We start from the raw sequence: 13,090 nt of genomic DNA on the forward strand, positions 1-13,090 counted from the left end.
ATAGATGATAGATAGATAGATAGATGGATAGATAGATAGATGAGGAGGAGAGAAAAGAAGTTAAGCCACTTTTCAGCTTTCTTTGCTCTACTGATTTTGCACAGAAAGCCAATGAGAAGCCAGCCGAATTGCACCCCAGATCCTGGAAGGGCGGGCAGTGGGGGCAGCAGGTGCCTCCAGAGCGAGGGAGCAGGGCGAAGCGCGTGAGCACTGACTGGCCCCTCCTCAGAAGCAGCGGGGCTGGTCTCTGGCTCTGGGTGGCACAGTCAAGGGACCAGCACTCCCCACCTGGCTGTGGGTGGAAAGGTGGAAAGTCCTTGGCTGGGGACCTCCATCCACTCCATCCACCCCTTCCCTCACCACTTCCCTGCCTTAAGGGAACTTGGGGGGAGATATTCCCAACTGCCTAAAAGGTCAAGTGCTAAAGAAAGAAACTGGCTGGCTCCTTTGAGGACTCCATCGTTCTTTTTTGGACATCTCTGCTTAGATCCTCAGGGAGAAGCCAGAAGCAAAGCCAGGTTTCCAGGAGAGGAAGGAGCACACTCAGAGAGGCCCTGGACATGCACAGTTACCCGCACCGGGCACTCCCGCCTCCAAGAACGACTCGTTTTGGCATCGGCTGTGTGCGTCCACCCCTGACTCCACTTGAATTCCCTATCATAAGTTTTGGTTTTGTCTGGAAATATTTTATGCCATTGTGAAGATATTTGAGGAAGAGCCAAAGGGAGCCGAAAGCTGCTTAGAGCCTCCTCTGTGATGAGCACTGTTCTCAGATGGCTGCTTCTGGTCTTGACCCCTGTCCTGCATGAGGTGTGCTAGGTCCGCAGTGAGAGGCAGGAGGCTGGATGCCGTCAGTTCCTCCTCCTCCTGCCATAGCAGAGGAGTGTGAGTCCCCACCCCACTGATGTTCACACGACTTCCCGGGGCATGGGCGGGCCTGAATCCCAGCCCTCTGCCTGAAGCAAAGCCTCCCAGCTGAGCGCAGCCTGGTCAGCCGAACCCTAACCGAGCTGTAGACCGCAGAGTAAGAAAAAATGGTTGGGAGTCACTGAGTTTGGGCTGGTTTGTTACACGATAATATTGCGGCTACAGTTGACTTACACAGAGAGGTTAAATGACTCACCTGGAGACACACAGCTATGAAGCAGCAGCCCCGCGATCATCCCCACTGCCCTGGGTCCTTGTACTAACTGGCCTCAAGCTGGGCATGGGTGGAGTCACAGTAACTTCCTAAAGGAGGACCCAGGATGCAGGTGCTGGGACTATTTAGGGATAAAAGGCAGGACTCAGTGACAGCAGTATCCTAATCCCGCCAGTGAGCAGAGAGCACTGTCCCATCATCCCACAGCAGGACTGTTCGCAGGCCAGGTCCCGGGAGAGTGCCAGCCTCCTGAGTCTGGCAGGAGGGTGCCTGGGGGCAGGTCCAGCCCCCCTGGCACTGTACAAGCTGGAGGGCCCTGCTGGGAGGCCTCGGGGACTCCAAGACCTGCCCACACCAGGCTGCTTTCTCAGCACCACTAGGTCGAGTCAGCAAAAAACACTGTGCTGGGCCACACAGTGCCTTTGTGCAGAATTGCAAAAAGATGCCCGCTCCAGATGGACATAGGTGGCAGGGCTTGGCCAGGATGACTGAGGCAGCCTCTGCATGAACTTAAAAAAGGCATTGTTTCCTCCAGTCAGGCACAGCCCAAGGAGAGAGTATGGCTGGATTTCAGCCCCTTCTGCCCTTGGACCAAGTGCCTTGCTTAGGACACAACCTGAACAACCAGACGCAGTAGCTCTAGAAGAGCGGGGTCGATGCCTCTTTGGCTCCTGCTGCCTGACAGTGAGCCCCACCCAGCAGTCAAGCTAAGAGCTGGCTCTGTCTCCCTGGCTCCCAGGACAGCAGCAGCACACAGTAGGCCCAGAGCAGTCAGTGTGTGTGCCATGGATGGACTATCAGTGACAATGGGGAGTGGCTACTCTAGGCTCCTGTCTGCAGCGTTCCCTTGTGTGTGTCAGGCTGGGGGTGGGGTATTGATCTGGGGTCTGGTCCAGTGTCCAGCAAACACCAGGAACCCAGCCCCGGGGCCGGGCATGGGGAAGCAGCAGCAGCTGGGAGCCCAGCTCCCCCAACCCCTGCTCTCAGCCCCGCACCTGCTGCCTGATGCTGAATTACTCTCGGCCACTCAGACAGAGCCATGGCTCGAGGGCCCCAGGGAGCAATGGGCTGAGGTTCTGTAGCAGAGGAGGGAGTTGATATGTGTTGGAGGGAAAGGAGAGGAGAAAAGATGCGCTGGGAGGATGGGGGAGGGGGATCAGTTCCAGGCAGCAAAGCTGACCTCCACTCTCATCTAGGCTTCCCTGGGCAGGCAGTGCATGGAGAGGAGAGGGCTCTGGAGCGTCACGTGCCAGCCTGTATTCGATTCGTTCATTTTAAAAAGGGTCAAATCAAGTAAAATGTACTGGCCCAAGCAGCAGGGATGCAAAATCTTCCGGATAAACAAACGTGGACATTTAGGGAACAGAAGATGCCCAGATCAGCCCACCTCCAGAAGGCCCAGACAAAACAATCCTCAAATCCAAGGGAAAGGCAGTTCCAGAAAAGACGGACCAGTGGAAGGGACCAGAGATGCTGGCTGGGAGAGACCCGAGAGAAGCCTCAGCAGCCACAAGCGTTGAACTCCTGTTACTTTCAGGATTAAAGCTGAGAAGGAAACCTCTGGACAGGCTTGTTACAACCCCTGCAGACCTCCGCTGACCTGCCCTGTGCACAGGCCCGAAGCAGCAGCCTTGCTTCCCTCTGACCCCTGCTGTCTTCCTCCTGAGCTCTTCAGCTGTGAACGTGTCTCCCTCTGAGCGCCCCCCCCACCTCTCCTTCCCACCCGCACCTTAAGTGATTTGTTTTCATTCTGTTTTTTAAAAATGACACGCATGGAGATAAAGCAGTGGCGGCACTTCCGTAGCTCTAAGCATGTCACAGGGCCCCCCCTTGAGCGCTTCACAGATGCTAACTCACTCACGCCTCACCACCACCCTTGGAGGCAGGCATCCCCATTTTACAGACGAGATCACCGAGGCGGGGAGAGGCGGGGTAAGGGGAAGAGCTGGGATGCAAAGCCAGGCGGAGGTGTGTGCTTGGCTTCTGGGTCACCTGCCTCCAGCGTTACAGGGGAAAGGACGAGGGGTGGTCACACACCTGGGCTGTGAATGCCACCGCCGGGCACTGGCCACGTGATACCTTTCAAGGCTCCACAAGATAAGATGATGTCACAGGGCTGTAATTTCCATTTTCCCAAGAGGAAGCCAGGCCTGAAGGGGCCTGGGCAGAGGGTCCACAGCCGCTGCGTGGTGGATGGGGATAGGAACGCAGGACCACATCAACCTTCCTGGCTCAGCCCAAAGGCCACTTCTCAGCCCCTCACCAGCCTCCAAACTGCCCATGCGTGGTGGATGGGGATAGGAACGCAGGACCATATCAACCTTCCTGGCTCAGCCCAAAGGCCACTTCTCAGCCCCTCACCAGCCTCCAAACTGCCCAGTGCTCTATCAGTCATCTCCGGCAGCCAGATCCCAGTCTCCTAGCTGAGATGACTCCTGCCTGTGAGCACCTGCAGATGGAAACGGAGCTGGCTCCTCTGGTGGAGGCAGGAAGCAAACACCTGCTTGCTAACTCCCATCTCCCCTACTCAGAAGCATCCCCGTCAGCACAGGGCCCTGTCTGTGATGCTAAGTGGAATCCACACATCACAGGTGGGTGCTGGCAGGGTTGGGGGCCCCAGGCACCCCCAAGCTCTGCAAGTAGATTCAAAAACTGCTACAACTTCAAAGAGAGGTGAGGAGTCAAGTTTGGTCAAGGCCAGCAAAAAGACAAACGTTAACCTCCTCTGACCCACAATTCCCTCTTAGCAATTTACCCTCAGATACACAGTCATGCATATAACCACAGGGATAGGTTGTGAGAATTGTGTGGTTAAGTGATTTCCTCATTGTGGGAACATCAGAAAGGGTCACACAGTAGGATCACAAAAAAGGCAATGTCTTCCTTCTGGAACCTTCCACTCCAGGATTACAGAAAGCCATGTATCTCTACCACCACTTCCTACCCCAACCCCACCTGGGCTTTTGCCCATGATTTCTCCTAGCTTGGAGGCCTCCTCTCCCAGGCTGATCCCTACTCATCTCCAGGGCTCAACTCAGAGGGCACTTCCTCCAGGAAGCCCTCCTTGACTGCTCACTGGTCAGCTGCCCACTCCATGGCCCCTGGGCCTTGTGTTGTCCCTGTTCATGTCACTCAGTCAGAGCAGACTCTGGAGGACAGGAACCTGGAGTGAGACTCCTGTGATTAGACCCCAGGCCTTCACCTGTCCTGACAAATGCTCAGAGAAACATCTGCTGAGCAGAACTCCTTTGCGGCTCAGGCAGAAGGCCTCCCAGGAGCACAGGAAAATGAGCCAGGCAGCAGGGAGGGACCTTACTCTAATGCTTCTGCTGCTTGGCCTCGGGCCACGCCAACCCTCTCCTCTGATTTGCTTCAAAGCTGAGGTGGGGCCCCTTTGTGCAGTGGGGGAAGGGTGCATTTACCTTGCAGGGTTTAGGACTCCGCCTCCAGGGAAGTCCACCATTGTTGTTTGCTGACAGTCCGTGTGACAAATTGTTTTCTGCTGCAGAGCCAGACTGGATGTCTGGCTGGTCTCCAGAGGCCTCAAGGTCACTCGTAGAGTCATTCCCTGCCGCGGGGCGGCCTGAGACCAGCTCCTGTGTGCCAAGTTCCTGCTTGAACCCGCTGGGTCGCCAGAGCAGGTCCTGCCCTGGAGCATCTGATGGGTGGCAAGGAGTCACTGTGTGCCCTTCCAAGGGCTGGGGTCTACAGACCAGGCAAGGGGAATGCAGGAGTCCGCCATCCTGCACTGTAAAAGCGTCCCAGGGAGCCACGGCACAAAGCTTGAGCCGACCCAAAGTGCTAGACAGACCCAGATGGGAATTCACGGCCTGAGAGAGTAAGTGGCTTCTGCCTTGGAAACATGATTTATTAGGGGATCGTTGGGTTAAGCTGCAAAGGTCATCTTGGCTTGCTTTAATGGATTTCCTGGGTTGCCTTTCTGCCCAGGCCCAGCACGTGAGCGCAGCAGGGGGGAGCATGAAGTGACAAGACGCCGGACGTCTGAGCTCCTGGGAGTCCTGGAGACGGCACCACGCTGCATCTCGCTGGCTCAGCAAGGGCTCAGCTGGCTGTCCTCAACTGTACCGGGTTTCTGTTCTCTCTCCGTCATGTTCCTGATGCTTAAAGCTAATGACGTTGTCCCAAAATACAGAGCGAGGTAGAAGGCGGATCACCAAACCAGTGCTGCAGGTCTCTTCCTGCTTGGAAATTATAGGGAAGCCCTGGGGTGGTCGAACCGACAAAGGGATCACCGCAGTGGTTTTCAATCTGGGGATTCCTTGAGGGATGGTAACAGGGCCACAGGGTCTCCAGGGGGGTCCCTGAAAACCTAGGTGGACAGCATCATCTTTACTTCTTCCCCAGAAGCATCTAGCCAGACACTCGCACAGCAGTCACTAAATGCATATTGAATAAATAAATAGACAGATCTGTGGGTAAATCAATCCGGGAATACACGGATGAATGTGCTAACCCATCAGAAAACCCCATAAACGAATTTAAAGGGTGGAACTCAATGTGCTGAGGCTGCCTTTCTTACGTCTCAATGGCTCCCCAATTTTCCTCAAAATAAAACCCACTAGTTTCTATAATTGTACAACATAAGTCACATGAGATGCTAACATCAAGGGAAGCCCGGGGAGGAGTCTGTGGGAACTTTGTGTAATTTTCATTTCCAAACAAAAAGCTAACCTACGTTAAAATAAATCTACGCACATTGACACTTCCTGGGGAGCCCTCAGTTCCTCGTCCTCGTCCTTGTTTGTCCTTCCTGGAAGGGACAGCCACTTCCAGGAGGGGACAGAATTGGAGAGGTAGTGGCTTTGGGCTTTTCCTTAAGCCCCTCCTCGGCCCCTTCCCAAAGAGAGGTGGCATCTCTGGTGGGTGAGCCTGGGTCAGGGTCTGGTGTGTGTCATCCAAGCCCCCTGGACTCTCTCTTTGGAGGGCTGCCCTCAGGATGGAAGTGCTCTTCTCCTGGGTCACCCACCTGATTCGGGGCATGAGTCTTTGTTCTCGGGGGAAGGAAGGGGTGCTGGATGGAAACGAGGCAGTGACTGCTTGTAGCTGGCTTGACAAGCGCATGCTTTACCCACTTCCCCTCCAGGGGAACATCTGCAGTTCAGTTTTATGCCTCAGGGCCTTTGCACATGCGTTCCCTCACATGGCAGCACCCTTCCCACCTCACCCACAGGACGCTGCTCAGCCATTCCTTTGTGGCTGACTTCCAATTCTCCCAAACCAAGTAGAAGTGACCCTTGCCTTCATCCTGTCGCTCAGGGCACAGGTGACACTTGTGTGCGTGCTGATTTACTCACAGGAGTGTCTCTCCCATTGTCCTGTGAGGTCCTGGAGCTGGGATCAACATTGACTCATCTCTTCTCCTACATACCACATGGCCTGGCATCCAGTGGATATCGACAGACATTTTTGGAGTGAATGGACTGATAAGAAAGTTCTGGTTGGTTTTAATGTTTTTAAATGTAAAATATGTAATGATTTAAGTTAGGGATTTCACTTAGTAGACAAAAAAAATCCTTTAAAACATGGGAAGGACCCCAGGGGCAAAAAAATCACAAAACAATTCTTCATGGCTGATCATGTTCAGAGCTGCGAGATCCGTCCTGGGCTCTTGGCCTCAGCATTGGCGAACCTCAGGCTGTAATTCTTTGCCGCAGGAGGCTGGCCTGGGTATTGTAGGATGTTTCATAGCATCCCTGGCCTCTACCCACCAGATGCCAGTAGCAGTGTCCCAGCTGTGACAACCCAAAATGTCTCCAGACATGGCCAGATTTTCCCTGGGGGCGAAAACAGCACCCAGTTGAGAACCTCTGGGCCAATCATTCAATAGGCTTTGGTACAGTAAATATTTCCTCTGCTGCCTCGACATTGCCGAAGCCAAACTCCTCAGAATTTGCCAGGCACAGGCCAGCATTTCTCTCAGGCTCTGACATTGAACACAAAATCCCTAAGCCGAAGGCAAAACCACTTGCCACTAAATGAGGACTTTGATTGCTACCAATTTCTTAAAGCACTCTCTGAAGGTTCTGCTTCAAATATTTATGGAGTCTATGAAATGGCTCCAGAGAATGAGTGGCCCTATTACATTTATAACTCCAGCGGTGATTTATGGACCTGGGAATTGCTGCAAATGCTTTGTCTAAGCTCTTGGTGAAAAGCCAGGATCCTCGCTGGGCTCAGGAGCTCGGAGGGTGCTGGGGCGTCATCGGCTTGGAGGGCAGGACAGGGCATTCCGCCTTTTTCTTGCAGACGTTGTGCGGAGAGTCCTGGTTCCACAGTGACCGCTGCCAGGCACGTTCCAGGATCAAGCGTGGACACCAAGGACAGAGGGAGCTGCAGGCAAGAGGACAGTGAAATGGTCTCTGCGTCCAAATGTTTGTAAAAGCCCCTCCGTTCACACGTTTAATCAAAGGAAGAGACGACAAGGATAGCTAACAGTTACGGGGCACTTTCTGTGCCTGGCACCAAATACTCTTCACACATTGGCTCACTTCCTTTGGTGACAGTTCAGTGAGACACACGCTGTCCTCACTGTGTTCTGGGTCAGAAAATGAGATTGGGGCAGCGTGAGACTCCCCCTCCACGTCATGCGGCAGGTGCTTGACAATACAGTCAAGAGTCCTGTAGAGTGGATGTCCTCTATAAATGTTCTGCTTCCCAGTGACGAGAGAAAGTGACTTTCCCTTGAAAGAGGAACTAATGTCTTGCTGGTTGCAAACCTCATGCCCAGCACATCTCAGGGCTTTCCCCAAATGTGCCATCTTACTTGCCTTCACTTAGTTCCCCCAACAAGCTATCATCAGGCCCACTTTATAGATGAAAACCCACTTAACAGTTTGAGATTCTAAATGCCTTCACTAAATGCATTAGCTCTGAAGTGGCTGGCTCAGAGTTCAAAGCTAAGCCCATCTGATTTCAAATCTCCACTCTTTCTACGTCTCCTTTCCAGTCACTATTGTGCCTGTGATCCCTTCACGACCAGCATCTCACACTTCTCAGGCACCTTTTCTGCAAATGACAGGAAGGACTGCCTCACCAGGTAACATGTGAGTCCTGCTAATGCCTCTTCTCCTTCCTCTAAAGGGTGTGTCAGGTGTGTCTCTGCCTTGCCAGACAGATCTGCAGAATGGAGCCAACTTCTCCACCAGTCCCAGGAGGCAAGAGCAGCCGCAGGTTTGCAATGTGCAGGGCCTTCTGCCTTGCCAGTGGAAGACGGCTGAAGAAGAGGCTGGACAGCAGAGGCAGGGAATCGGCGATCACTATGTGGCAAGCCTGACCCTGTCCCTGCCCTCAAAGCACTTCCAATCCAGTGGGGGAGGCAGACACATAAACTCGATATTATGCTGCAGTGTTCAAGCCCAAAGAGAGACCCACGGTGCTGACGAAGCCTCCAGGACAGAAGTGACGATTGCACACTGAAGATCTGGGAAGGCCTCATGGAGGCAGTGTCTGAGCTCGGCTTTTGGGGAGGAGCAGGATTCTGTTATGTGTTTAAAACGCAAGGTCATTCTGGGCTGACTAATGTGTGCATGGAGTCTGGACTCCATCTTATAATAATAATAATAATGACAGTTGGCCTGGCTCATGCCCGTAATCCCAGCACTGTGGGAGGCTGAGGTGGGTGGCTCACCTGAGGTCAGGAGTTCGAGACCACCCTGGTCAGCATAGTAAAACCCTGTCTCTACTAAAAATACAAAAATTAGCTGGGTGTGGTGGTGCACGCCTGTAATCTCAGCTACTCAAAAGGCTGAGGCAGGAGAATCGCTCAAAGCTGGGAGGCAGAGGTTGCAGTGAGCCGAGATCGTGCCTCTGCCCTCCAGCCTGGGCAACAGAGGGAGAATTCATCTCAAAATAATAATAATAATAATAATAATAATGATAGTTTAAGCAATATGAAACTACTGTTTTTGAGGGAAAGAGTAGTATAATATTGGCAATTTCCTAGGGTTCGATCTACAACAGTTTACTGAGTTCTTACGATGTATCCTTCCAAGGGCTTTCCATGTATTGATTCATTGCATCTTTACAAAATACCAAGGAGATAAGTGTTATTATTATTATCCCATCATACAGATGAAGCAACAGAAGCTCAGAGAGGTGAAGTGATGTGCCCAAGGCCACACAGCTAATAGGAGGCTGCTGCAAGATTTGAACTCAGGCCATATGGCTCTCAAGCCTGCATGAACCCCCACCACAGTAACAGCTGAACCCTGGGATGCAGTGTTGGATGTTCAGTGGGTGAGTGATAGGATGAGGCTGACATTACAGAGGGCTAAACATTTCCTCATTCACTAAAGATTTGTCAGCCTTTTCAGGACATGTTTGTATACTCTTCAGCTCTCTTCTCCTCTTTTCGCTAAGCTCAACCATACAGTAATAGAATTGTGTGACATGTGACAAATTTAGTTACTGCCCTTCAAAACTCCATGCCTCATTTTCCTTGTAGATCACGAATCTCCTGGTGTCATTATTTAACAAGTTTGTTTTCAGCATGGGAAGCTCTTCCCCAAAACCAGCCCAGATACGTGGCTTGCGGTCTGTTTTTGCCCAAGGCAAGGAGCTGTGTTCCCAGATGCTCATGATGACTGGACAGAACCAAGACTGCAGCGAAAATGTAGTGCTGGGAACCAGGGGCAGGTGCCGTGCGCCTTCCAGAGAAAGAGCCTGATGGCCCCTGTCTCTGGCTAACTACTCACCCAACAATTGCTTCTGAAGGCCTCCTGCGGGCCAGGTACCATGCAAAGCATGGGGAAAAAGTTTAAATTGACATTCTGCTATCTTGCTGCAAAGAAACAGAAGTCCCCTATGGACTTGAAATGATTTCCAACAGAGGAAATCATTTCCAGTCCAGTGGGATGCTGTGTCTGTGGTGATGACTTTGAAGAAACCTGAAGAACACCTGACAGACTTGGAACCATAAGGGTATTGAGATGCGTTTTTGGTTTATCCGTTCATGCAACATGTTACTTCACCTACTTCCTCACAAGCTTTGCTACAGGTTTCCGGCCAGTATCCCGAGAGCAGACACTGGAGAGTTTGTTCTCACGCTGAGCTCCAGATTGGAACTTTGAGGGAGGGAGGAGGGGACTGTTCCTTTCCCCCTAACCCCGCCCCATCCAGGCCACGCACCATCTGGCCACATAACGATCAGAGGGTCAGAGGGAACCAGGCGCCCTGGGTTGGGAGCCCAGTCTAGCCCAGCCGCTTATGAGCTGGGTGAAATTTGCCCCCTCTGTGCCTCATCTTTTCTCACAGGTAAAGTGGAGCTGATGCTGATATCTGTTTGGTGAGCCCTTTGTGGGACTGGATGAGCCAATGCCGGCGCAGTAAGATTTGGGTGTGTTTTCTGTTTCGCTGCTGTTGCCATCACTGTTGTCATTCTCCTCTTCTCATCTCCTCTCTACCTCCTCATACTTCATGCTCCAGCGATGTTACTTGCCATGCCTCCAAATGCCTCATGGGCACTCACCCTCCCATCTCTTTGCAAGTGTTCCCTTCACCTAAAATGTTTTCTTCTTTTTCTTCTCTTTCTTTCTTTCTCTTTCTTTCTTTCTTTCTTTATTTCTCTCTCCTTCCTTCCTTTCTTTCTCTTTCTTTCCTTCCTTCCTTCCTTTCTTTCTCCTTCCTTCCCTTCCCTTCCCTCCCTCCCTCCCTTCCTCCCTCTCTTCCCTCCTTCCTTCCTTCCTTCCTTCCTTCCTTCCTCTCTCTCTCTCTCTCTCCTTCTCTCTTTCTTTCTTAGATGGAGTCTCGCTCTGTTGCCCAGGCTGGAGTGCAGTGACACAATCTTGGCTCGCTACAACATTGGCCTCCAGGGTTCAAGCAATTCTCCTGCCTCAGCCTCCCGAGTAGCTGAGACTACAGGCATGCACCACCATGCCCAGCTCATTTTTGTATTTTTAGTAGAGACGGGGTTTCACCATGTTGGCCAGCTAGTCTCAAACTCCTGACCTCAAGTGATTCGCCCACCTCGGCCCCTCGAAGTGCTGGGATGACAGGCGTGAGCCACCGCGCCCAGGCTGCCTGGAATATCTTCTACCCACTGCCGATAAGGTAGATCAAAATTAAAAATCAGAGGTAATTAACCTAGGAATGATCAAAGCTTTGTTTTTATTCCTAGATAAGAAGTCATTTAAAATGAAATTTACCAGTCAGAAAAAAAAAGTTTAAGGTCAATAACAATCGCTATCATTTTTTTTGAATACCTCCCCTATTTTTGATTCCAGGCACTATAATAAATACTTCATATACATGATTTCACTGAACTGTCCCAACAAGCCTGCGAGGTAAATATTATTGTCTCTTTCATCTTTTAGATAAAATGAATTAATTTAATCATGGAGGCAGGAAAGAAGCCATAGGGATAAAAGAAGGGAGAAAAAATACAATCAGCTGAAATAAAATAAGAGCAGTTTTCCTTCTGAGTAACGGCTGCTTTCTGTTTGTTTTTTTTTTCTGTGAGCACCTCTGATGTGCCAGGCACACACTCAGCTCTGCCTGCCTGATTTCTCCTCCTAACAGTAACAGACAGGCAGCCGCATTTCACAGCTGAGAGTTACGTGCAGGCAGAGGAAGTACTTGCCCAACGTCACACGGAACTAAAAAGGGGTAGGACTGGGACTTGAACTCAGATCTGCCAGACTCCAAAGCTCATAAGTAAAATAAGTTTTCTCTGGGAAGACAGAGGGGAGTGCTGCTCTGGCAATGACTGATTGGGATCTTCGGGACCAAACCTGCAGTAAGGGCAACTAGAAAAGCTAGGGGGACTGTAGCAAAACATTTGTCTGGAGCCATCTGAGAGCTACCAAGGATATGAGGACTTGTGGGACCAAACTTGAAAACAGAAGAGAAGCCAAAAAAAGCGGGCAGGACACTTGAGGACGTATTTCCCCTCGAGGTGAAGGCAGGGTCTGTGCAGGAAAGAGCCAACTGAGAAGGTGAAACGCTAAGGAGAGCTCTGAGCAGCCTCTTGGGTCTGGCAGGGGAAAGGGCTCTGAAATACTCAACAGGCTTTTATGCCCTAGGAGTGAGCGTGAACCAGAAACGCAGCAGACCTCCTGAGCACTGGAACTCCTCGTCGACTCAGCCCTGATGTGAGGAAGATGATCTGCCCTGACCAGAACAAAGGAAGTCCTCTGTGGATGGAGAGACTGTCAGGCCTCAAATTGTATTGTCAATGTTTCATACATGAGGTCCAGCATCCACTAAAAGTCACCAGACAGCCGGGAGTGGTGGCTCACACCGGTAATCTCAGCACTTTGGGACGCCAAGGTGGGCAGATCAGGAGGTCAGGAGTTCGGGACCAGCCTGGCCAACAGAGTGAAACCCCATCTCTACTAATAATACAAAAATTAGCTGGGTGTGGTGTTGGGCACCTGTAATCCCCAGATACTTGGGAGGATGAGGCAGGAAAATTACTTGAAACCAGGAGGCAGAGGCTGCAGTGAGCCAAGATCGTGCCACTGTACTCCAGCCTGGGCAACAGAGCAAGACTCCTCAAAAAAAAAAAAAAAAAAGTCACCAGACCTAGGACACATGATTTGACCAGAAACAAACACTGAAATTAGACCATAGAAAGAGACTGAGGGTGAAACCTGGGGGGCTGCTGGGGAGTGGGTTGTGTTCTATTTCTTGACTTGGTGCTGTCTTTCCAGGTGTATATCGCTTGGATAATTTGCTAAGCTGTACATGTGTTGTACTTTCAATAACAAAGTTCATTTAGGAAATGAGGTGACAGGTGCCTTCTCACCTTCAGAGAATCCAGCTGGGCTGTCTGTGCTGGCCACTCCGGCTCGGGAACAGGCCAGGACTCTGAAGACGATGAGCTTTGGAGGACACTGTCCATTTCAGGATTCAAGAGGTATGTCTGAGCTGGAAGGGAAAATTCTCAGTCAAGCCTCCACCCAGGAACCTAGGTGAAAAGTCTACAAGTGT

At 51.5% G+C, this 13,090-nt stretch overlaps 1 protein-coding gene across 5 annotated transcripts in view; it reads right to left on the bottom strand.

Annotated features, from left to right (window-relative positions):
• Positions 1-13,090, bottom strand: part of LOC101022794 (janus kinase and microtubule-interacting protein 1) — a 303,218-nt gene that overhangs the window by 53,818 nt on the left and 236,310 nt on the right. For all 5 annotated transcript variants that reach the window (XM_021938221.2, XM_021938223.2, XM_031664733.1 and 2 more), the window contains 2 exons: positions 12,906-13,027; positions 4,564-7,492 (listed from right to left, as the gene is read on the bottom strand). In XM_021938221.2, the coding sequence (XP_021793913.2) occupies positions 7,247-7,492; positions 12,906-13,027 (368 nt within the window). In that variant the 3' untranslated portion in view covers positions 4,564-7,246. The remainder of the gene's footprint in view (positions 1-4,563; positions 7,493-12,905; positions 13,028-13,090) is intronic.

The sequence above is a fragment of the Papio anubis genome, chromosome 3, assembly GCF_008728515.1.
Source record: "Papio anubis isolate 15944 chromosome 3, Panubis1.0, whole genome shotgun sequence".
NCBI lineage: Eukaryota > Metazoa > Chordata > Mammalia > Primates > Cercopithecidae > Papio > Papio anubis.